This window comes from Callorhinchus milii, unplaced genomic scaffold (assembly GCF_018977255.1).
Source record: "Callorhinchus milii isolate IMCB2004 unplaced genomic scaffold, IMCB_Cmil_1.0 Scaffold720, whole genome shotgun sequence".
NCBI classification, from domain to species: Eukaryota; Metazoa; Chordata; class Chondrichthyes; order Chimaeriformes; family Callorhinchidae; genus Callorhinchus; species Callorhinchus milii.
In genome coordinates this window covers 27,023-37,454 of record NW_024705461.1, presented here as the reverse complement: position 1 = coordinate 37,454, position 10,432 = coordinate 27,023, and the positions used below count along the sequence as shown (strand labels likewise).

Genomic DNA, 10,432 nt, shown 5'->3' with positions numbered 1-10,432 from the left:
GAGTGTGTGAGAGCAAAAAAGACAGAGTGTGAGAGTGAGAAAGAGACAGAGTGTGAGAGGCAGAGTGAGATAGTGTGTGAGAGTGTGTGTGTGGCAGTGAGTGTATGTGAGAATGTGTGTAAGTGTGTGAGTGTGATAGACAAGAGTGTGAGAGAGTTGGGAGTGTGAGAGTGAGAAAGAGACAGAGTGAAACAGTGTGTGAGACAGAGTGAGTGTGTGAGAGTCAAGAGACAGAGACATGGAGAGAGTGAGACAGTGTATGTGAGAGACAGTGTGCGTGAGAGAGACCGACAGAGTGAGGTAGAGAGAGACAGTGTGAGAGAGCGTGAGAAAGAGACAGTGTGTGAGAGGCAGAGGAGTGAGACAGTGTGTGAGAAAGAGAGACAGTGTGAGAGTGAGATAGAGTCTGTGTGAGCGAGTGTGAGCGAGACAGACTGTATGAGAGACAGGGAGAGAGAGCGTGTGAGAGACAGAGACGGAGACAGAGTGAGTGTGAGACAGTGTGTGAGAGACAGAGACAGTGTGTCTGAGATAGTGTGAGAGTGAGAGAGAACGAGAGACAGTGTGTGAGAGATGGAGAGTCAAAGAGAGACAGTGTATGTGAGACGGAGTGTGAGACAGAGAAAGAGTGTGAGAGACAAAGTGTGTGACAGTGTGAGTGTGTGTGAGACAGAGATAGTGTGTGAGACAGTGTGAGAGAGAGACAGAGTGTGAGAGAGAGACAGAGAGTGAGACGGAGAGACAGTGTGAAAGATAGTGAGACAATGTGAGAGACAGAGAGAAATGGAGTGTGTGACAGTGAGTGTGAGTGACAGAGTGTGAGATTGTGTGAGAGTGTGTCAGACAAGTGTGAGAAAGTGTGTGTGAGGCAGAGTGAGTAAGACAGTGAGTGTGTGAGATACTGTGTGAGAGACTGTGAGACAGTGTGAGAGAAACAGTGTGTGAGACAGTGAGAGTGTGTGAGAGATGGAGTGTGAGTGTGTGAGAGAGACAGTGTGAGAGACAGAGAGACTGTGAGAAAGAGAGACAGAGAGAATGAGAGTGTGTGAGAGAGACAGAGAGAGAGAAAGTGTGTGAGAGAGAGAGGGTAACCCTAAAAGACCCTCCTCTCCTCTTGGACTGTGCTTAGGGTCACCTTCTTATCTTCCACTCCTGATCCCAACCACCTTTTCAGGTCCAAATCCCGGACTGTCAGCGCCTTCGGATGTCCTCCCGATGTGAAACAAACTGTGTAAAAGTCATTTGTTATTGCTGTCTGTGCGTCTGAGTATGTGTCAGTATGTGTGTGTGTGTGTCAGTGTGTGTATGTGTGTCAGTATGTGTGTGTCAGTGTGTGTGTCAGTGTGTATCAGTGTGTGTGTCAGTGTGTGTGTGTCAGTGTGTGTGTGTCAGTATGTGTATCAGTGTGTGTGTGTATCAGTGTGTGGGTCTGTGTCAGGTGTGTGTATCAGTGTGTGTGTGTGTCAGTGTGTGTGTGTGTGTCAGTGTGTGTGTGTCAGTGTGTGTCTGTGTGTGTACGTGTCTGTGTGTCTCTCTCTGCACCTTTTTCATCTCAGGATGTCTCAAAGCGCTTTGCTTTGATACACTGTAAAGTGTATTGACTGCATTTTGTATGTGAAAAGTGGCAGCCAATTGTGCACCAATTGTGCAAACAGTTGTGGATTGAGTGACCAAATTATTATTATTTATTTATCTGAAGGGATTATTATCCCGGAAAGCAATCCGCCAATCGACTAACCAATCGGGTTCCTTCTTACTGTAGCTCAGTGGTTAGAGCATTCATCTCACAAGTGAGAGGACCTGGGTTTGATTCCCGAGCAGGGAGAAACTTTGGGCAAGTTTCCTTACTCCGCACACCTCTGTTTACCTAGTAGTAAGTAGGAACCCGGCTGTTAGTCGATTGGGGATCGCTTTTCCGGGGGTAATAATTCACTTCAATCCGCGACTATTTGTGGGACACTACTATGCACAATTGGCTGCTGTGTTTCGCCCACAAAATCAATTTACTTTAATTCACTTTAAAATATATTCTGTGAAGCACTTTGAGACATCTCAAAGAAGTGATAATGTGCTATATAAAATGCAAGTATTATTATTACTGCTAGATAAACAGAGGTGCGTGTGTGGAATTAGGAAACTTGCCTAAGGTTTCTCCCTGCCCGGGCATCAAACCCAGGTCCTCTCACTTATGAGGTGAGTGCTCCAACCACTCAGCTACAGGATTCCACAAATTGAGAGTGAGAAAGAGGGAAAGATAGACTGGGAGAGAGAGACTGGGAGAGAGAGCATTCCATTCCAACAATCTCTCTCTGGGATTTCCATGTGTGGGTGGGATATGGGAAATTTTCTCAGTTTCTCTCTGTCTTTCTGTCTTTTGGGAGTGTAAATCAATGCTGGGGATGTGATGATGGGGCGCGAGAGAGTGAGAGAGAGGGGGGGACAAGGGGAAAGATATGGGCAAAAGAGGGAGAGAGAGAGGTGAGAGAACAGGGGAGAGAGAGGGCGAGAGTGAGTGGGGGGTTGGGGGAGACAGGGAGAGAGGAAGGGAGAGAGAGGGTTATGATCTCTTTAGTTCCTGGGCTGGGGGGTTGGGCTGATGGCTGCCCCCCTGACAGTTGACATGAGGTGGGATTTGTAGGTTTTGCTCAGTCCTGTCATCCAGAACTTGAGCAGTTTGATGTTGTCCTCGTCTGTGGCTCCCAACACGGCCAGTAATGTGTGCGAGTGCTCCTTCCCTCGCCTGTCAACCTTGCTGAACTTGAAGAGAACTTTAACCTTTCTGTGGGGCAGAGAGAGAAAAAGAGTGTCAGAAGGCACTCATTATACTGTATTTATGTTACAGTAAAACTTGTGAAACCAGCGACTTTGTGAAATCCCTGAAATTTTCTGTAAAATTGTCAAACCATCAGATCATTGATAAGCTGGCGTTGACACTTTCGCATTATCAACACATAAATAACACATTATGTAAAATGAATATTGCTGTGTATGTACTTATCTCAGTCTCTCTCTGACTGTCTGTGTCTCAGTCGCTCACAACAACTACTTGCATTTATATATCATCCTCCACGAGGGCAATGTCTCAGAGCTTAACAGTGGCGGAGCCTGACTCTGAGCTGGGTGGGATGGTGTTAGAGTGGGGGGAGGTGGCCATAAGCACGGTCAAAGAGGAAGGTTTTCAGGTGGAACTTGAAAAAGGGGAGAGAGGGGGCAAGGCGGAGGGATTGAGGGAGAGGGTTCCAGAGTTTGGGGGCGCAGTGGCTGAAATCGCGACCTCCGATGGTGGGGCAGAGGGTGTGAGGGATGAGCAGGAACCTGTCCAAGTCGAGCGGAGGCTCCGGGTGGTGTATTGTGGAGTGAGGAGGTTGGAGAGTGAGGGAGTGAGGGAGGGAGGGGCCAGGGAGGGAAGGGATTTGAACATGAGAGTGAGGATCTTGAAGTCGATCTGTTTGGTGATGGGGAGCCACTGAAGCCTGGGCCAGAGCTGGTGAGATGTGGACGTGGAGTTTGGGCGGTATGTGGGTGTCAGTATGCGGGCGCCAGAGTCTGAATGAGCTGAATGGTGGAGTTGGGGAGCCCGGCGAGGAGTGCGTTGGAGTAATCTTACAGTCTCTCAGTCTGTGTCTCACTCAGTCTCTCTCTCTCTTTCTCTCTCTCACACTCAGTGTTTCTCACAGTCTCTCTCGCACTCTCTGTCGCTCCCTCTCACTGTCTCTGTCACTTTCTCACTTCATCACGCACACAAAATAATAATCCTGCATTTCATACAATGTCTCACCATGTAGTTGAGACGTCTCAAAACACTTCACAGGGATATACACAGTAAAGTGTAGTGACTGACTACAGAGACAGAGTGTGACTGACAAGAGCGAGAGAGAGAGAGAGAGAGACACTGAGAGAAAGAAACAGAAAGACTGAGGTTCTCTCCCTCTCATTTTCACTCTCTTGTCTCGCACTCTCTCTCTCATTCTCTCTCTCTCTCAGTCTCTCTCTCCCTCATTGCTCTCTCTCCCTCATGCTCTCACACATTCTCTCACTCACACACTAAACAATAATCATATCCCTGCATTGGATTTAGAGCCTTATCACGTCTTTGAGACGTCTCAAAATGCTTCACAGGTTATTCCGTAAAGTGTAGTGACTGTGTGTTTTATGGGTGAAGCGCGGCAGCCATTTGCACACAGCGACTTCCCCACAGTCATGGATTGAAGGACCAGATTTTTTTATTTTTAAGAAATTTTTATCCGGGAAAGCGAATGCCAATTGACTAACAAGCGGGTTCCTACTTACTGCTGGTAAACACAGAGGAAGGAAACTTGATACACAAACACACAGACACATACTGACACGCACTTACTTCATCCACTCCTCCTTCAGGCAGATCAGACACTGACTGACGACGTCCAGTGACAGACTCTCGTTCTGTAAAGCAGCCTCGAGCTTCGTCAATATAGTTGGTCCTGAGAGAGAGACAGAGAGACTGAGAGAGAGACTGAGAGAGAGACAGAGAGCCTGAGGGAGAGAGACACAGAGAGAGAGACTGAGTGAGAGATAGACTGTGAGAGAGACTGAGTGAGAGAGACTGAGAGAGACAGACAGACTGAGAGAGAAATACACAGAGAGAGACTGAGAGAGAGACACAGAGAGAGAGAGAGACAGAGAGAGAGACACCCAGAGAGAGACTGAAGAGAGAGACACAGAGAGAGAGATACTGAGTGAAAGAGATAGACAGAGAGATAGGGAAACAGAGAGACTGAGATGCAGAGAGAGGACAGACAGAGAGAGAGACAACACAGAGGAAGACTGAGACCGAAGAGAGAGAGAGAGAGATTGAGAGAGACAGAGAGAGAAAGAGACAGAGAGAGAGACAGAGAGAGAGATTAAGATCGAGATTGAGAAAGAGAGATAGAAAGACAGACAGAGGGAGAGATTCAGAGAGAGAGAGACAGAGAATGATGAGACAGAGACTGCGCTGTTTACCTCTGTCTGTGTTAACTGTTGTGGCACTGGTCACCGTAAATTGGTATTTACTGAATCTGAGATCAGCCCAGAGCGGTCTGATGGCCTGGCATCAACTAACACACAGAACTCTACAAACAGAAGAGAGAGAGACTCAGATAGGATGAGAGACTGAGAAAGACTGAGAGAGAGAGAGAGAGAGAGAGACACTGTGGAGAGAGAGAGAGAGACCGAGGGAGAGAGAGAGGGAGACACTGTGAGAGACTGAGAGTGAATCTAAGAGAGAGAGAGAGAGAGAGACTGAGAGTGAGACAGAGAGAGACTGAGAGAGGGGAGGGGGAGACAATATGAGAGAAACAACAACCAAATTACATTTGTACAGTGCCTGCCATGTCGGGAGGACGTCCCCAGGTGCTGGACTATCAGTGTTTCGGACCCGAGCTGGGTGTCGGAATCAGGGAGGGTGGAGGGCAGGGGGGGAAGGAGGCGGGGGACGTGAAGCCGGCCATAGCCCGCTGAATGGAGGGAGCGAGCAGGATAGTAGGGGGTCGCAGAGTTCGGGGGGAGCAAGACCATGGAGGGCTTTGAACATGAGGACCAGGATTTTGAACTGTATCCTCTGTGTGATGGGGAGCCAGTGGAGTCGGGTGAGGATGGGAGTGATGGTGTCAGGGAGCCTGGTGCAGGAGAGGACACGAGCTGCAGAGTTAGTTCTGGATGATCTGCAGCCTGTGGAGGGAAGAGTTGGGGAGGCCGACAAGCAGGGAGTTGGCATAGTTAAGCCTGGTTGTAATGAAGGCATGTGTGAGGGTCTCGGGGGCTGCGGTGTGAGACAGTGGTGGAGCCAGGCGATGTTGTGGAGGTGGGGAGGGCAGAGCGGGTCATGGCGCAGATGTGGGGTAGAAAGGATAGTTGAGGGTCAAACAACAACAACAACTTGGATTGCCGGACGGCGTCTCAGAGCGCCTCACAGTAATGGATCCCGGTGCTGAACCGGGGGCGGAGGGGGGAGGTGACCAAAGGCGCGGTTGAAAAGAAAGGTCTTCACCCGAGACCTGAAAATAGGAAGGGAGGGAGCGAGGTGAAGGGAGTGAGGAAGAGATTCCAGAGCCTCGGGGCGCAGTGGCTGAAGGCACAGCCGCGCAGGGTGGAGCGGAGGACTTGGGGGACGAGGAGGAGGTCAGACCCGTAGGATTGAAGGCAACGGGTATTGTTTTCAGGAGAGAGGAGGTCAGAGAGGTCGGGTGGGTGCAGAGGAGTGGAGGGATTTGAAGACAAGGGTGAGGATCTTGAAGTGGATCCTCTCTGGGACAGGAGCCAGTGCAGTTTGGCCAGGACTGGGGGGATCGGGGAGCGGAGATTGGTGCGGGTGAGAATGTGGGCGGCAGAGTTTTGTATGACCTGGATTTTATGGATGGTGGTGGAGGTGGAAAAATAGAGTTGGTTATCGTCCGCATACGTGTGGAAGTGTAATAATAATAATAATCCTTGCATTTGATATAGCGCTTTTCACGTCTTCTCAACGTCTCAAAGCGCTTCACAGAATATACTGTAAAGTAAATTGACTGTATATTTGTGGGCGAACGCAGCAGCCAATTGCGCACAGCAATGTCCCACAAACAGTTGTAGATTGAAAATGACCAATTTTTTATTATTGTTTTTGTTTTGGAGGATTATTATTAGGCTCTGTGTGGAGTAAGGAAACTTGCCCAAGGTTTGGCCCTCTGCCTGGAATTGAACTCAGGTCTCTCACTTACAAAGCGAGTGCTCTAACCACTGAGCTACAGGACTCCACAGTACCCCATGTCTGCGGATGACATCCCCAAGAGGGAGCATATAGATCAGAAACAAGACCCCAGTTTGCAGCCATGGATGGTGATGCTGTCAGCGCCTGAGGTGAGGAGGCGCTGACGAGAGCCAATCAGGAGCCTCGGTCTTGTTGACGTTCAACTGAAGAAAGTTTCCCCTCATCCAGGACTTGATGTCTGACAGACATTCTGTCAGCACAGCAATGAGGTCTGGAGTCAAGGGTGGGGGCAGAGAGAGAGTTGGGTGTCATCCACATACATGTGGAAGTTGACCCCATGTCTGTGGATGATGTTACCAAGAGGGAGTGTGCAGATATTTAAGAGGAGGGGACCAAGGACGAGACGGTGCGGGGTTAGAGGAGAAACTTAGTGGAGATGAAGTGCAGGTGGTGTGTGAGGTATGATCTGAACCATTCTAGCCATACAAGAAAGAATATGAGACAGACTGAGAGAGGGACTGTGAGTGTGAGACACTGAAAGAGAAAGAGACTGAAACAGAGACCGAAAGAGACAGAGACATAGACAGAGAAAGACCGAAAGAGAGGGAGAGAGACCTCTGATGGATGGATTCAGTTGTGAAAGGGAGATGGAGAGACTTGGGAAAGTCAGGGGATGGATTGAGGGGTGAGAGGCAGATGGACAAAGAGAGAGAGCTTCACCCATGTCTAGGGGTGACACGTACCTGAGGACAGGATGTGAGCTGGGAGTTTTACCGTTGATTTAATACCCAGAAAATTACAACGATAAGTTTCTTCATAGCAGTCACTGTATGCTATTATACGCACACACCCAACGGGTAGCATAGTCTGGAGACAGATATACAGAGTAAAGCTCCCTCTACACTCCCAGATCAGGGTTAGAGACATGCATATGCTTGTGTGTGAGTGTGTACGTGTAAGCGTGTAGGTGCGTGTGGAAGTGAGTGAGTCTCACCATGAGCACACCGATGCCGATGAGGATGGCTGTGTGCGTGTGTAACTATGTGAGTGAGTGTGAGACTCACTGAGAGCACACTGCTTCCATCCTCACCTCTAACGTCAAAGTAGGCCTGGATTCTTCGTGTCAAAGATCGAAAATATCTGCTTGGCTGCATCATCCTTGCCCCTCCGCCCCCAACCCCGAATATTCCCTCCCACCCCACCCAGACCATCCACACCGCCTTTTCTCTCCGCCACAGCTCCTGCCACTACCCCCTTCCTACCATTCCTTTGCCCCAATTACTTCGCCCTCCCTCTCAACCCCATCTCCCAGATGAAGCCCACCACCTTCCGCTCTGTCCATCGCACAGCGACAGAGCTTGACAAGGTCACCAATGATGTTCTCTCCCTCTGCCTCCTCATTCTCCTGGACCTCACCACCGTGTTTAACAGTCGACCTTGCCATCCTCCTCCACCGTCTCTCTTCCCTCATCCACCTCAGTGGGACCGCACTGGTCTGCTTCAAGCCCTACTTAACAAACTGCCTTCACTTTATTGTCTCAAATGGCTTCGTCTTCTGCCCCGCTCAGTCACCTGCAGGGTACCCCAAGGCTCCATCCTTGGCCTCCTCCTCTTCCTCATCTATTTGCTCCCTCTCGGCGATATCATCCGCAGACATGGGGTAAACTTCAACATGTATGCGGATAACACCCAAATCTACTACTCCTCCTCCAGCTGCAACTCCAGCTCCGCCGATGTTCTCTCTGCTTGTTTGGCAGACATCAGGGCCTGGATGAGCGAAAACTTCCTACAACTCAAATGTTGACAAGATGGAAGCCATAAACATTGACTCCCACCAACGTCTTCTATCTTGTGGCTCTGACCTCCTCAACCTCCCTGGCCCATCCCTCAAACTTAACCGTCAGTGCGTAACTTAGTCGTCAGGTGTGACTCCCAACTGCCTTCCTTCCCCACATCCAGTCCCTGACCAGGACCGCCTTCCTCCACCTCTGCCACATTGCCCGCCTCTAACCGTACCTGACCCCAGAAGCAGCCGAAACACTCGTCCATGTGTTCATCACCTCCCACCTTGACTTCTCAAATACCCTCTTTCCCGTTCTCCCAGCTCCACCATGTACAGGATCCAGCTGATCCCAAACTCCGCTGCCCACATACTAAACTCCGTCACATACTAAACTCCCCACTGCCCTAAACTCCATCCCCCCATCACATCAGCTCTAGCCGGGCTCCATTGGATCCCTATCCCCAAACGGATCGATTTCAAGATCCTCACACTAGTTTTTATGCCCTGGCACCTCCTACCTCTCCCACATGCTCACCCCCCCCCAACCCACTACCCGCTGCCTCCACTCCACTGACTCCAGCTGCTGGACGTCCCTGGTGCCCTCTGTTGCACCATTAGCAGCCAATATGCTCCAAAACTCTGGAACCCTCTCCCTGTAACTCTCCGTTTTGTCCCTTCCTTCCCCATCTTCAGGTCGAATCTGTGGACCTTCCTCTTTGACTGTTAGGCACCTGGCCACCCCCCTCCCCCTCCCCTGGGCTCAGCGTCGTGCTCCACCACCGTCAGGCGCTCTGGGATGCTGAGTGTGTGAGCGTGCGGTGTGAATGCAAGTTGTTGAGTTGATGCCGGTGTGGATGATGCTATGTGAGTGTATAAGTGTAAATGTGTGCGTGTGTAAGTGTGTGTGTGAGTGTGAGACTCACTGAGAGCACACGGATGCCAGTGTGTACGATGGCCATGTTGTCTCCTCTCCAGATCACTTGGTTTCCCATCAGCACATTCCAGGCCAGAACTCGGAACTGGCTCACACCCAGCACCTAGTATGAGAGTTACATACACACTTAATACCTTACACACGTCTCACACACAGTGTAACACACACACAGCACCTCAGGCGCTGACAGCATCAGCATCCAAGGCTGCACTCTCCACCTCTCAAAGCCGGTCAGGAACCTCGGCGTTCTGTTCGACCCTGAGCTGTCCTTTCTCCCTCATATCCGCGCCACAACTGGCACCGCCTTCCATCACCTCCGGAATATCGTACTACCTCACCCCTCACGCTGCTGAAACTCTGGTCCACGCCTTTATCACCTCAAGGCTGTACTATGGGAACTCTCTCCTCGCCGGCCTTCCCGGCCCTCCCTCCACACTGCAGGTCATTCAGAACTCTGCCGCTCGTGTACTGTCCCACACCAGTGACCACATCACTCCCACCCTCACCCTCGCCCTCACCCTCGCCCTCGCTCCCCTCCACTGGCTCCCCATCCCTTAGAGGATCGATTTCAAGATCCTCATCCTCACCTACAAGGCCATTCATGGCCTCGCTCCCTCCTACTGCTCCGACCTACTATCCCCCTACCTACCTGCCAGTACCCTCCGTTCCTCTGGCTCCGGTCTGCTCCACATCCCCCGCCCCAACCGCCCTACCATCGGTGGCCTTCAGCCTCTCAGCCCCGAGGCTCTGCAACTCTATCCCCAGTGCCTTCGCCGCTTCCTCCCTTTCCTCCTTCAAGGCCGGTCTCAAGACCTTTCTCTTTGACCTTCAGCTCCCCTCTCGACTCTCTACCCCCTCCTCGGCCCCTCCCTTCCCTCCCCTCACCCTGACCATTTCCCCCCTCCTCGCCCCCTCCCTTCCCTCCCCTCACCCTGACCATTTCCCCCCTGCTCGTCGTCCTGACCCAACTGTACAGCGCCTTGGGACGTCCTCCCGACGTGAAAGGCGC

The 10,432-nt window shown here is 51.0% G+C and overlaps 1 protein-coding gene across 1 annotated transcript in view; it reads right to left on the bottom strand.

Moving 5' to 3' along the window:
- Nucleotides 1-2,328: 2,328 nt before the first annotated feature.
- Nucleotides 2,329-10,432, bottom strand: part of flcn (folliculin) — a gene marked incomplete at its 5' end in the record, with an annotated part of 29,839 nt that continues 21,735 nt past the window's right edge. Inside the window, 6 exon segments of the mRNA XM_042346406.1 lie at nucleotides 2,329-2,779; nucleotides 4,358-4,460; nucleotides 4,981-5,034; nucleotides 5,037-5,090; nucleotides 7,450-7,573; nucleotides 9,413-9,526. Coding sequence (XP_042202340.1) covers nucleotides 2,569-2,779; nucleotides 4,358-4,460; nucleotides 4,981-5,034; nucleotides 5,037-5,090; nucleotides 7,450-7,573; nucleotides 9,413-9,526 — 660 coding nt within the window.